Source organism: Borostomias antarcticus (genome assembly GCF_949987555.1).
Source record: "Borostomias antarcticus genome assembly, chromosome: 29".
NCBI lineage: Eukaryota > Metazoa > Chordata > Actinopteri > Stomiiformes > Stomiidae > Borostomias > Borostomias antarcticus.
In genome coordinates this window covers 3,226,045-3,239,583 of record NC_140262.1, presented here as the reverse complement: position 1 = coordinate 3,239,583, position 13,539 = coordinate 3,226,045, and the positions used below count along the sequence as shown (strand labels likewise).

Below are 13,539 nucleotides of genomic sequence, written 5' to 3'. Positions count from 1 at the left end.
TGTAATCATGGCAGAGAAGGAGAAACCTGTTACATTCTCGACCAGAGGGATTTGAGTTGAGAGAATTGCGGATCAAAATGTACACACACAGAATTGATTGTATGCTCAGGTGACACATCAAAAGGAAGGAATCTGTTTGCCCCCCCAAAATCTCCATAGTCAGTTTTTGTCTCTACATGCCATTACTCTTACTGACTGTACTGACTGTATGTGAAGCATCTATTCATCCCCAAAATGTAAATAGCCTGGCTATTCCTGTAATGACTCTGATAATGACCGAATAACCTTTTTCTCTTTTTGGCAGCAACACAGACTGCACAACCTTCATTGACCCCACTAGACTAATGGTCATATGGACCGCTCTCACACACTGCCCTAGTCTTGTTGTGACCCCTAGTGGCTATCCAAAAATAGGAAAGGGTTTTCTAAAGTTTCTATTTTCAAATGCATGTCAGGATAATTATTATTCTTTTTTTTCAATAATCAATTATATATTTCTCAGATATCTAGAGCTAGCCTAAGCAAAACAGATTTTTCTTGAAAATTAACCACCTACCACCAATCAACCTATCCCCCATCCAGACATGCATCATGTTGCTAAGTAACACATTTGTTACAGAGAAGTTCCCGGATAGGGACAAGGTTGTAGTTTTACAAGTACTTTCCCTGTTGGTAGCATGGAGGTAAGTTGGTAGTTCTATTAATACATCCATGGTTGGTAGGGTAGCCACCCTCACAATATAAGATAGGTACATGCAATACTTGTCAACTAATGGCTACATTTATTTGGAAAGCATTACACGAAGTAGCGTTGCACCTCATCAACTACAAACTGCTAATTGTAACATTCTAACATAAGGTTCAGGTAATAGGCTACAGTGTGACGCGGGAAAGCACTGAAACACTTTGAAATTATATTTAACTCATAAACGAAAACGTGTCTGCAAAGAACGCCAGGTACTTTAGTTATGACAACTACTGTAGCAACCTGTTCAGGTGATTTGAACATTTTCTCAGCGTTGCTCCGTCATGTGGGGAGAGGAGCTGTGTTCAGTGTGCCTTTGCGAGTTCAAACTAATGAATTAAAAGTTTAGTTTAGAATTTTGTTGAATTAGCTTTTCATAGGAGCAAGTTCATTGTATAATTAGCCAAATCTAACTTTGCTATGGAACGGTTGAAGCAGGTAGGCTTGCTAGCTGACTTGTTTTTGTTTGTGTTGTCCTAAGAAACTGCAAACAAATGTGGTGTCCTAATGGAACAGCATCATATAGGCTAAATCAGTGAATTAATAAGAAGTTTAGAGTCAAGGGATGCATTTCTCCTGTGTTTGTTTTTGTTAGAGTCATAATTTGATGTCAAATGCATACTCTTCAAATGTGATTAATGCACTGTTTGTGTTTGAACTGCAGATGGAGGATGACTCCATCCACAACATGAGTCATGCCAGAGGACTTCCTGGTCTCCCTCCTCTGCCTCAAGCCTCTAACGAGGGACCTTCAGAGCTTTATCAAGTACATGGTTAATCACTGGTCTTGATGAAAAATGTAGCCTGGATCTCATACTAGGCCTGTGGGCAGATGGGTTTTTCCACGGCCTTGTACACCGTGTTCCACTTTTTTTGCCCTGCCGCCTCTTCATTTTGTATTGTCCTTTTGCCAGATTATCCTCAGGCACAGTCATCACCCACCCATCCTCCAGGACACATCATGGACGCTGGCAGTCCCTTACAAGGAACAGTGTCACCATCGCACCCCTAGTGAGTCCATTGGGAACAACTACAGTCCTCGGGCTCGGCACCTGAAGATCCAGAACCTGCAGAAGAGAACGCGGACGCTCTCGGACTCTCTTGGAAAAGCCCCTGTACCCCGTATCCTTTCAAACTTCCCCGTATCTGTATCTAAGCCTGACGGTCTGATTCAGTGTTGACGAGCTCTGCTTGGCATCTCTGGATAAACTAGTGAAAGTAATTTGTGTTTGACAACAGACTGCAGAAGCATTTTATCTTAACACATAAGTTACAGCATCTACTCCCGCTGAAAAGAAAAAGAAACTCTCACTTAGGGGAAGGTAAGGATATAAATAAAAGAGACTTTGGCAACTATAATGTTTTTATATTGCTGTGTCATCAAAGGGAGTTCTCTGATTGGCTGGTCCCTAGGGATTCAGCTCCTCACGCCGCCTCTGTCTCACCTGGATTGAAGACCAGTCCCAGGAGCCCTGTGGCCCCCAGCAGCCGGCCCCTGACTCCCAAACAGCAGTTAGACATCATGCGCAGCCAAGAGGAACAGATGTGGAGCTCAGAGACTGAACCCACAGAGACGGACCTGGAGGTATCAATCAATCACTCAATCAATCAATCAATTACTCAATCAATCAATCAATCAATCAATGATTTGACGATTAGACTTGTTGTTTTGTCTTTCTATCGATAAGTGTAGTTTGCTGTCCATTCAACCAGACCAGTCAGTTGTTACCATCTATATAATGTGTTATATAGGCTAATCATTAACCTTGCTGTGGGTTTCATATTGAGATTTTTTTTAATGTATTGTCCATAAAATGAATATAAGACTGAAAAATGTCTTTGACAGAATGGTTTGTGTTTTGTTTTGTTGTTAATTTCCTGGCTTTTCTTGTCTCCGCAGAGGTACTTGTACTACATCGCTAATGGAGTGCACCGTCCCATGCTGGCCCCACAGCCACCCCAGCAGACGACCAACATCATGCGGCTACTGCCCCCGGTTTCCGAGGACGACAGGGACACGCGGAGGCTGAGGGAAAACCTCCTGGAGGAGGTCAACGCCGACTACGACTTCAGCCTCAGGAAGAGCATAGGTGACAGGCACAGAAGACGCCTCCTCCTCTTCATTGAGACCAGTCACGACGAGCTGCACCATTTAGTTCAAGCAAAGTTCAAAGGTCAATGTTTGTCCCCCTCCCGCCAGTGGACTACGTACTGCGGGACCCGTCGGAGCGCAAGCGGCTGTTCGTCTCCGGCGTCCCCCGGCCTTTCCCCAGGAGGCCGATCCGGGGGCCCGTGCCCTGGGCCGCCAGCTACGCCGAGGCCCTCGCCTGGCAGAGCGAGCACCTGTTCACTGTCAACCCCATGATGTTCCACCTGCAGCACCTTTGGCTCAACAGGTGATACCGCGCACTCTTTTTGTCTGTTTTTTTACGCCGAAATCCAGAATTAAGTAGTAGTGTGTATACATTTTGAAAGATGTTTAAGATAAGTGTGACATCCCAAATTCCAATATCATTGTAATTCATCATATAGGAGTGGAAACTGTCCATAAGCAATGTACAGAACATGTATATCCAGAAATAGTGCTTGGGGTCCTAAGAAATCGATCTGTCGATGAGCTGATATCTGTTCTCTGGGTCAGGAGATGGGGTTTCAGATAAGGTTACTCAATGGATGACTTGCTTGATATGGTGCAGTCTTGAACCCCTGTATCAACCTGTATTGATACATTGATGAACTTAAAGGTGAATCTATAGCATAGTATATATGGTGGCATACATTGCCTCACCATGCTTTAACTGATTGTAAACATTTGATAAAAAAAAAAATTCTAAGAGAATTATCAGATTGCAGAAACCCCTTTCACTTTAATACGGGGCCTTTGATTTATAATGGGACAGTTTTTAAGAGCAAATAAATTAACATCTCTCTCTCTCTCTCTCTTTCTCCCTCTCTCTGTCTCTCTTTCCAGCTTCTCCTCCCTCCGGTTCGTCAGACTGGATGACCTCTTCTCTGCCAACCTGCCCCTCCTGGCCACTGAGTTTGAGGAACTGGTCCACACACAGTGCCAAATCACCCGAGATGATCTGCTCCACAAGTGAGTACCCAGTCAGTCAGTCAGTCAGTCAGTCAGTCAGTCGGTCAGTTAGTCGGTCAGTGCGTGGGGTTTGATGGTGCCTTGAGACGGATCTGAAGGTGTGCATAGCTAATCCCTTGTGTTGTAGTGCTAGGCTCATGTTTCCACCTTGTGCTTTATGTCACCCCCATGTCAGGCTCTCCTGTCATGTCCTGGTGGAGATTAGTTTACCTTCTTCCCCACTTAAGAATTCCTGTGTAACTTGTACTGTGCTTGTAGGGCCGAACAGAGAAGAACGACATTTCATGAGATTTCCATGTGTGTGACTAAGATAAGATCCATTAAAATGTTACGGAAATTCGGACGCAGACAGTTTGTTGTGTCTCAAGCTCCAGCTTGCTCTCACTTGGATACCATTGTTTGTTGTTTGCTCAGTTCCTCTTGCCAACCATTGTGGAGCCAAGAGACAAAATGTCCTGTATTGCTACTGTAGTACTCTCTCTGTTTGAATGCCAAGGCATTGAAACATTACTACATTTTAGAGCTAGCTGACAAAATCCATAGTTGATAAGGCTTTTAAAAAGTAGTGTAAAGGAGGTGAGGCACCCCCCTTTCTGTCTTTTTAAAGGTAGAAGTGCCGTCTTTTCCATGGTCTTCCATTGAGCATCATTTCCTCCGTGTGCCAGGTGGCTGCCGCGCTGCGCGTCCCTGTTCGTCACCTCCAGGGACCTGTGGCTGCACCTGGTCCCCCAGAGCGACAGAGCGGCGCCGGTCAGCGCCCAGGAGTTCTTCTCCTGCGCGGAGGCCCTCATGTCGCTGCAGCTGCGCGGCCTGGTCGTCGCCTCGCTGCGCGACCTGCTGCGTTTCTTGGCCGTGCACCAGGTGGGAACGCTCGTCCGCTCGCGGCGTGGCGGCTCGGGGCTACGGGCCCTCGGGGGTCGCTCGATTCCTTTGAGTCGTTTGTTTTTGTGTTTTTGAGTGTTGTTGTGTTGTCGTCTTGTTTGTTTAGTGTTTGATTGGACAATTTCCCAGTGCAAGCACTTTGTAAATGTTATTTATGCTGAGAATCCAATAAACAAAGTTCTGAGAAAGAAAATAAAATAAAAAAAATGAACTGGCTTACCTTCTTCCACACATTTCGACGGATCTTGTGATGACACTATTTTCAGCTCTCTCTCTCTCTCTCCATCGCTCTCTCTCTCTCTCTCTCTCTCCATCGCTCTCTCTCTCTCTCTCTCTTTCCATCGCTCTCTCTCTCTCTCTCTCTCTCTCTCTCTGTTCCCCTTTAGGACGGTAATGACTTCGGCGAGGAGTTTGATGAGATGAGGTATGTCCAGCCCCAGGTCCTGCTGGTCAAACTGAGGGTGGAGGAGCCGCGCATCATCTTCCAGCCAAGCCTGGAGGAATGCTGGGAACTCATCCACAGGAGCTTCATGGAGATCATCAAGAGCGCCCAGCACCTCCCACGGGTAAGGACCCAGTTGATAGAGTCTGGTCTCTTCATAGATAAGGCACACGCGCAGACACACACACACACACACACACACACATACACTCATTATACAAACTGTACAATTATGCAGTTCATTATTACTTTGTGACGGTTGTCTCTCTAAAGGATACTGTATATTTCAATCCTCAGCTGATGGTGATTGTTGTTGTTGTTGTTGTTGTTGTGTGGACAGGTGGAATGCAACCTGTTCCCAGAAATCGAGGGCCTCTACCTGCACTCCGTTAGGCCTGACGAGTCGCTGGTCACAGACCTGATCAGCCAAGCCAAGGACATCTTCCACAAGAACACAGCGGGACCCAAAAAGTAGCGAGAACTAACATACCTAGAACACTCCCCTGACCTCCTTACACTCTTTTAACCTGTTTAGAAGTAGTATAGTAGTATAGTATTTCACCGAAGGTTCACTGAGCTATTTGCTAAATTGCATTCCCTCTTCTCCTGTACTTTTTTTCTCAGGTACCTGAACGTGTACAAAAAGTACAGCAATCTCCTGGACAACACTGCAAAACAGGATATACTGGCATTCCTCAAAGAGAAGCACTCCCTGCAAGGCTTTACCAAGGTACACGTCATGTCTCTCCCGCAAAACAACCCTGGACTCCAGTCTCCCATGTTTAAACATGGCTAGATTGTCAATAACTCTCCAGACTGTATGTCGTTGGGTCTTAAGGCCATTCGGTTACTGTGACCTCTCCTCGACTCGTCTTAGAAAATCAAAGGTGTTCAGCAGCTGTGGAAGGAGATCGCCTCCCTGCACATCACTGTGCCCTTGTCCATGTTCTGCCTGGACGCCCTCGGCCTGAACGAAGACCTGTGCGAGCGGGCGGAGAGACTGAAAGACCGACTCGTCGTCTTCGAAATAGACGAGAACCGAGAGCTCAACAAGAGGTGAGGGGAGCGCGGTTGGCGTTTTTTGGAATATACAACACCTATTTCTTTATGTTCAGAAACAACATTTCCCTGTCGATGAGAGAATCTAATCCGAACACCGATGCTGGTTTTCCAGCATCTGCCGCCGCTATGACGGGATCGCCGAGACCGTCAGGGGGGTCCCGGGCAACACGGAGGAGCTGGTGGCTCTGAACGAGTACCTGAGACACGCCAGCGAGGTGACCGTCCACAAGCTGAGGGACGAGATCGACGAGGCAGCCCACCGCCTCAGCTTCCTCCTCGACTACGCCACCCTGCCCGGTAAGCGCAACGACTTTTGCGGTATGTGAGCTCGGGGTTCGCGCTTCCAACCGCGACGGTTTACGCGCGAACGTCGACTCGTGACTCTGGAACGACGCTCGGATGATACCGTTGTTCACGCCTCATATTATGGTGCGTGTATCTTCTATAGTATGTGTGTGTTCTCTGTTTTGCTTCCGTCTCTAGTCAACGACGTGAAGCTGAACAGCAGTGTTTTCCACTGGCCGGAACAGATCCTGACTGTATTTGAGCTCAGCAAGGGTCGCCTGGCCACCAGGAGAGAACATGCAGAGGACCGCCTCATCAAGAGGTATCTTTCCTCCCTTGGAGTTGGACCAGATGTTTTAGAGAAAGCCTTAACACTTCTTATAATACGAGACGCCAAACCAGGGGGGAACCAGCATTCCGCTCAGAGATAAGAGTGTTAGCCGAATCCCCTCCCTTCTACCCCCCACTCAGGATAGCAGAGTTTGACCAGATGCTGCAGGATGTGGGGAAGGAGGTGGAGGCCTTCAAGAAGAAGGAGCTGATGAGCCTAGAGGAGATGAAGAACAACGTGGAGAAGCTCAACGAGCTCACTTCCTTCCTGGATGATGCCGTCACCGAACTGGAGGTGAGATAGGGAGGAGGATCAATCAATAGCTTTAACTACGCTTCAGAGTATGTGCACTGTGTAGTCAATAGACATTTTTGATGCACCGAATTCCCATTGATAAAAACGACCATCGGTTTTGCTTGACTTGTCTCCAGTTGTGATTCTTCTATTTTTGTCGCCCACAGGACATCAACAAAGAGGAGAACCTGCTGAAGAAGGAGCAGAGCCAGATCCCCATGCTGCAGACCCTGATGGCCAACAAGCTGCCCTACGACCAGCTGTGGACCACGGCACTCAACTTCCATAACATGTCTGAGATCTGGATGAACGGTACATCGCTAATCGGAGGAGAAATCTGATCCGGAACGTTGGTCGGTACCGATGTTCGGCCCAGATGATCTTGTAATGTGAGGGGTTTACAGATCCAATCTTAAACCTCCCGACCGGCTCACAGACCCATCGGGGCAGCCCAGATAATATCAAACATGCTTGATATTTAAGATTATTACTGTACGTCCCGACTTTACAAGCGAGACGGCGAGACCAGTGGTTCGTTGCTCCCTCGGGCACGATAAGATCCTGTAGTGTGTGATGAGCCGTTATTTTCAAATCTTCTCGTGTGTGCATATTTGAGATTCACGAGAAGAACATCTGTTAAGATTCTCCTTATATGCGTGATGCAACCCGACTTCGGAATCGGTTAGGATTTTAAATATCCTGTGGTGTGAGCCCGGCATAAAGAACGTTATGTACGATTATATTCACACAGCTACTTGCTTTTTGGTCTAACGTTGCTCACCGACACCCCCTCCCAGGCCCGTTCCTTCACCTGAACGCTGAGAAGATCTCGGACGAGCTGGCCACCATGTGGCGGACCATGTACAAGCTCACCAAGTCCTTCTCTGACCTGGCCGGGCCGCGCCGCATGGCCGACAGCTTTAAGATCAAGATAGACAAGTTCAGGCAGCACCTGCCCGTCCTCAACACCATCTGCAACCCAGGAATCAAGGACCGTCACTGGGTGATGGTGAGTAGCGCCTCACCCCCTCTGGATCAAAGGGCCCAACGCAACCAGGAGAAGGAATTATATATCCGTTTCAGGAACTTTGCATCGGGGTGTTCGGTTTCGCTTGCGTTTTTCGCTCGTATTACTTCATATCACTCAAGTCAGGACCCCAACAGTGATATTAAGACGGTTATTTATTAAGTCCTGCTGCCCTTTGATTCACCAAGACGAGGTGGCGAGTGATGGACGACCCTCTGCTCTGTGTGTCCTCAGATCAGCACCATCGTGGGCTTCGACGTCAAACCAGACACGGACACCTCACTGCTCAACATGGTGGAGCTCGGCCTATCTAAGTTCTCCGACAAGTAACGACACATTTCTCTCCTACGCGTCCTCACACCAAGTTTTAAAAATATTTTTATCATTCCATTTTATCTTGACGGCACCATAGTAGATGGAGGAAAAGAAAGCGAACGATTGAAATCAAAACAGGTTAACGGTAGTGACCGTAATTTTTCACTCAGTAGCTGAATACGTTTGATTGAGTTGCCGACGGATTAATTTGGACTCCCTTCCCCAGGCTCGAAGAGATGGGCGCTGCGGCCAGCAAGGAGTACTCCCTGGAGAAGGCCATGGAGAAGATGAAGGCAGAGTGGGCTGACCTCCGCCTGACCTTCAGTCCGTACAGAGACACGGTAAACACACGTGCACGCTCAAACACACGCACGCAATCGTGACACGCAGGCTGTACATTCACATACTGTAACCTCGTGTGCCGGGACGCACTCACCGTGTGATACATTTCCGAATATTGTTTCTAAACTCTTGAATGATTGAGAGTCAATATAAATATGACAAAGATACAGTAGATAATATTACAAAGTGGACAGCGTTGAGTAACTTGAGGAGGCGGCATGGATCAATTTCAGTTTCATCCTGTCATGCACATTATTCGTGTCAAGGGCACGAGTATCGTATCTGCAGTGGATGACATCCAAGTCCTCCTGGACGACCACGTCATCAAGACCCAGACCATGCGTGGATCACCCTTCATCAAGCCCATAGAGGCGGACTGTAAGGTGAGGACCACCGTCCACGTCAGCCCTGCTCCACGGGAGTGGGTGACATCAGAGAACAGAAGCCATTGTCATGTAAACTGATATTCAGCAGCGGGTACAGTAGCTGTAAAAGTGGCCTGTCTGTTTATTTCTTCCTCTTAATTCCTTTTTTGGCTTCATCTCTCCATTCCGTTTTTGTACATTCTTTTCTTGTCTCTCTCTCTCTCTCTCTCTCTCTCTCCCTCAGCAATGGGAGGATAAGCTGCTGACGATGCAGGACATCCTGGACTCCATGTTGAAGTGCCAGGCCACCTGGCTCTACCTGGAGCCCATCTTCAGCTCCGAGGACATCATCGCCCAGATGCCCGAGGAAGGACGCAAGTTTGCCATCGTAGACAGCTACTGGAAAGACATCATTGCAGAGGCGGTACGAGTACACAGACACACGCACGTACACTTAAACCATCGCTCCCACAAACAGCTCTCATGGATTCAGGAGGACGTTTGGGTGCATTTCTATACACTACATTTGATCAGCCTAATCCTCTTTATGGATGTGTCTTAAGGTAAAGGACACGCGTGTGCTGGTGGCTACCGGCCAGCCCAACATGCTTGGGAGGCTCCAGGAGGCCAATGTGTTCTTGGAGGACATCCAGAGAGGCCTCAACACATATCTGGAGAAGAAGAGACTCTTCTTCCCCAGGTAAAACTAAACAGTATTTTAAATTGACTAGCCTGGATGAATAAAGGTTCAATGAAAATAAAATGGGAAAGAAAAACAGATTACTGAGTGAATATATCCCAGTTAAGTGACCAAGCTTAACTTTCACCCTCACAGGTTCTTCTTCCTGTCTAACGATGAGCTTCTGGAGATACTGTCGGAGACCAAGGACCCCACGCGCGTCCAGCCCCACCTGAAGAAGTGCTTCGAGGGCATCGCCAAGCTAGAGTTCACCGAGGACCTGGAGATCACTGGCATGATCAGCTCCGAGAAAGAGATGGTGCCCTTCAGCGAGAAGATCTACCCCGCTAAAGCCAAGGTACTGCCTTTCACGAGGTACACTTTCAATGAAGATGTTTTCAAACCCTATTGGTAAAAGCCAATCTTAGTCCTAGTGTGTAAGGACAGAATTTAGCATTAGAACCCATGTTATAAGGTTATTTTCGATCATATACAACGGCCGATATCAAAGGTTCATCAAACGGTGCACTCTCGAGATATGGCCTGTCGCGATAACACAGACAATGGACCGGATCTATACCGTTGTATAACATGGCTTATAACATGGCTTATTATGTCTGTGTTTGGCTGTGTTCAGGGCATGGTGGAGAAGTGGCTACTGCAGGTGGAGAAGATGATGCTCAGGAGTGTCAGGGATGTCATCCACCAAGGAGTGGACGAATACGTTCAGGTGTTCACATCCGTTCGATCAGCGTCGCTGCATCTTCAGACAAACTATTCTGACTGTATGTTCTTGTCCTTTTTCTTTTTTTCCTTTTTCAATCGCTAACTCATTCGCCATCTTCTAGGTCCCCAGGAAGAAGTGGGTGTTGCGGTGGCCAGGGCAAGTAGTCATCTGCGCGTCCTCCATCTTCTGGACCAGTGAGGTGTCCCAGGCCATCCAGGCCAACACACTGCCCGTACGTCTGCACAGAATAGCTCCAGCCACACCGTGTACTGCACCCGGACTCTCTTAGCGATGCCTCCTTTGATATTTCATCTCCCGCTGAATGCGTCTGTTTCAATCAATCAATCAATCAATCAAAGCTTTATTTGTATAGCGCATTTCATACCCAGAGGCAACACAATGCGCTTTACAGAGAACAAGGGAGGTGGGCATACGACCCACTCTCTACATATTGTTTCACCCCCCCAGGCCTACGTGGACCAGAGCAATGCCCAGATTGCTGACATAGTGGAGCTGGTGAGAGGGAAACTTCCCGGAGGAGCTAGAATGACCTTAGGAGCCCTCACTGTCATTGATGTGCATGGTAATATTCATTCAAAAGCTAAAGCTCTTTCCCTCAAAGACCAGGGTCAACTACTATGTGCAAATATATAGACATCAGAGCTTTCACTTTGAGAACGGCTCCATGGGTTTCATTGTAACGGGTGAACCAAATCGACAATCGGCAAATCGATTGTTTTTATTATTTCCCACTCAGCTCGAGACGTGGTCGCCAAGCTGGCGGAGGACCGCGTCTCGTCGCTCAACGACTTCGCCTGGATCTCTCAGCTGCGCTACTTCTGGGAGGGCGGGGACGTCCTGCTGCGCATGATCACCACCCAGGTCAAGTACGGATACGAGTACCTGGGCAACTCCACGCGGCTGGTCATCACGCCCCTCACCGACCGCTGCTACAGGTCAGCGTCAACCTCAGCCCCCGCGCTGTCCCCGTAGTCGGACATCCAGTTTATCTTTAAAGACGCAATGAAAACAAGAATGTACTTTTTTTCCATTTTGGATCACATACTTGGTCATCGTGTGTACCTATTTAACAATATATGCCAAATATTTTTCAAAATTTCCATTTCATTGTAATCTTATATCAAATCCTTTTTTTCTCCCTGTAAAACAAAATCTCCTGAGCGCTTGCGTCAGCAATGCAAGAGCAAGGTCAACCAATAATCTCACGACATCCACCCGTCAATCAACGCTATCTGCCTATCGAATCTGTCTAAAGTTTTAATAACCCGCCCACTTGTCAACGTTCCAATCAAATTCCTCTAAACGTTACGTCACTCCCCTAGAGCCTGCTTGAGTCGTAAATACGTCAAACTACGGAAGTTAAACGATCTCAAATGTCAGTTTCAGCTGGACTTTAATGTCACGAAACGCTAACCGTCTTAGTCGCTTTTTACCCCGTCCTCCAGAACGCTGATGGGGGCTCTGAAGCTGAATCTGGGGGGAGCGCCGGAGGGTCCTGCGGGGACGGGCAAGACGGAGACCACCAAGGACCTAGCCAAAGCCCTGGCCAAGCAGGTACTCACAGCAGGAATGCGCCACACTGTGGCTTTCACCCCGGATAGATATACGATTCTGGGTTTTTCCTGGCTCAGAATGGGACTTTGGGGTGGTGATGCAGACACAATTTTGGGGGGGAAACCTTAGTTTTATGCCGAGTAGCCTACGGGCGCCAACAATCCTCTATGCAGGAAAAACCCTGCGATTGCCTTGCATTCTCATGTCGTATAATGTACTGTACTGTGTGAGAAGATTACATGCTGTTGTGTTTTTGTTTTGTCTCTCCCAGTGCGTTGTGTTTAACTGCTCTGACGGGCTGGACTACAAGGCCATGAGTAAGTTCTTCAAAGGCCTGGCGCAGTCAGGAGCGTGGGCCTGCTTCGACGAGTTTAACCGCATCGAGGTGAGCAACTAACTGACCTGGCCCCTCCTCGACTGACCCGATACTTATTTGACCAGCCGGCCCCCTGTATCTGACGCTATGCGCGTCTGTTTTTGGCGCGTACCCTCGCGTGTCCAGGTGGAGGTGCTGTCCGTGGTGGCCCAGCAGGTGCTGAGCATCCAGCAGGCCATCGCCCGGGACCTGAAGACCTTCATGTTCGAGGGGACGGAGCTGTCCCTCAACCCCACCTGCTGCGTGTTCATCACCATGAACCCTGGCTACGCCGGCAGGGCCGAGCTCCCCGACAACCTCAAGGTACGCGGGCCGGCGACGCCCGACTGTGACGATCGGAGGGGGTGGCGGTGGGGGGGTTACAATGCAATGCAGCGCTGTACGATCCAATACGGGGCTGCGAATGTTTAGCGGTCAAGCGTCTCTCGCAGGCTCTTTTCCGCACCGTGGCTATGATGGTGCCAGACTACGGCCTTATCGGAGAGATCTCCCTCTACTCCATGGGCTTCATCGAGTCTCGCAGGTACCGTGTCCATCAACTCCAAATAAAACATTAATAGTGGTGATTAGTTCTTCCTATACTCCTCAAAAATAGTTCTGAAATGTTATTTCAGTTGATTATTTCTCCCCTTTAATAATACCAATTGATATTGTATTTTATATCGTTGGAAAGCCTGATTAGTCGCCTTTACAACGAGGTACAACTTGTAAGGATCGTGCATTTGTGGATTTGTGCATTTGTGTCAAAATCCCATACAATATTCTTCTGGTATTATTAAAGGGGAGAAATAATCGACCCAAATAACGTTTCAGAACTATTTTTGAGGAGTATAGATAGCCATATAATATCCCTTTGACACCTAACACTGACTCCAGCCTCTTCCTCTCACCCTCTGCTCTCTCAGCCTCGCCCAGAAGATCGTGGCCACCTACCGCCTGTGCTCGGAGCAGCTGTCCTCCCAGCATCACTACGACTACGGCATGCGCGCCGTCAA

At 48.0% G+C, this 13,539-nt stretch overlaps 1 protein-coding gene across 1 annotated transcript in view; it reads left to right on the top strand.

Moving 5' to 3' along the window:
- Positions 1–1,409: 1,409 nt before the first annotated feature.
- Positions 1,410–13,539, top strand: part of dnah3 (dynein axonemal heavy chain 3) — a gene marked incomplete at both ends in the record, with an annotated part of 25,781 nt that continues 13,651 nt past the window's right edge. Inside the window, 31 exons of the mRNA XM_084459857.1 lie at positions 1,410–1,511; positions 1,660–1,860; positions 2,202–2,330; positions 2,646–2,835; positions 2,946–3,141; positions 3,717–3,842; positions 4,508–4,703; positions 5,111–5,290; positions 5,507–5,637; positions 5,791–5,896; positions 6,044–6,222; positions 6,341–6,525; positions 6,712–6,835; positions 6,985–7,138; positions 7,306–7,450; positions 7,936–8,147; positions 8,400–8,491; positions 8,707–8,821; positions 9,089–9,205; positions 9,432–9,611; positions 9,751–9,887; positions 10,023–10,224; positions 10,504–10,596; positions 10,715–10,825; positions 11,062–11,176; positions 11,351–11,549; positions 12,060–12,168; positions 12,440–12,553; positions 12,671–12,847; positions 12,976–13,067; positions 13,450–13,539. The exon at positions 13,450–13,539 is cut by the window's right edge and continues 130 nt beyond it. Coding sequence (XP_084315983.1) covers positions 1,410–1,511; positions 1,660–1,860; positions 2,202–2,330; positions 2,646–2,835; positions 2,946–3,141; positions 3,717–3,842; positions 4,508–4,703; positions 5,111–5,290; positions 5,507–5,637; positions 5,791–5,896; positions 6,044–6,222; positions 6,341–6,525; positions 6,712–6,835; positions 6,985–7,138; positions 7,306–7,450; positions 7,936–8,147; positions 8,400–8,491; positions 8,707–8,821; positions 9,089–9,205; positions 9,432–9,611; positions 9,751–9,887; positions 10,023–10,224; positions 10,504–10,596; positions 10,715–10,825; positions 11,062–11,176; positions 11,351–11,549; positions 12,060–12,168; positions 12,440–12,553; positions 12,671–12,847; positions 12,976–13,067; positions 13,450–13,539 — 4,499 coding nt within the window. The remainder of the gene's footprint in view (positions 1,512–1,659; positions 1,861–2,201; positions 2,331–2,645; positions 2,836–2,945; positions 3,142–3,716; positions 3,843–4,507; positions 4,704–5,110; positions 5,291–5,506; positions 5,638–5,790; positions 5,897–6,043; positions 6,223–6,340; positions 6,526–6,711; positions 6,836–6,984; positions 7,139–7,305; positions 7,451–7,935; positions 8,148–8,399; positions 8,492–8,706; positions 8,822–9,088; positions 9,206–9,431; positions 9,612–9,750; positions 9,888–10,022; positions 10,225–10,503; positions 10,597–10,714; positions 10,826–11,061; positions 11,177–11,350; positions 11,550–12,059; positions 12,169–12,439; positions 12,554–12,670; positions 12,848–12,975; positions 13,068–13,449) is intronic.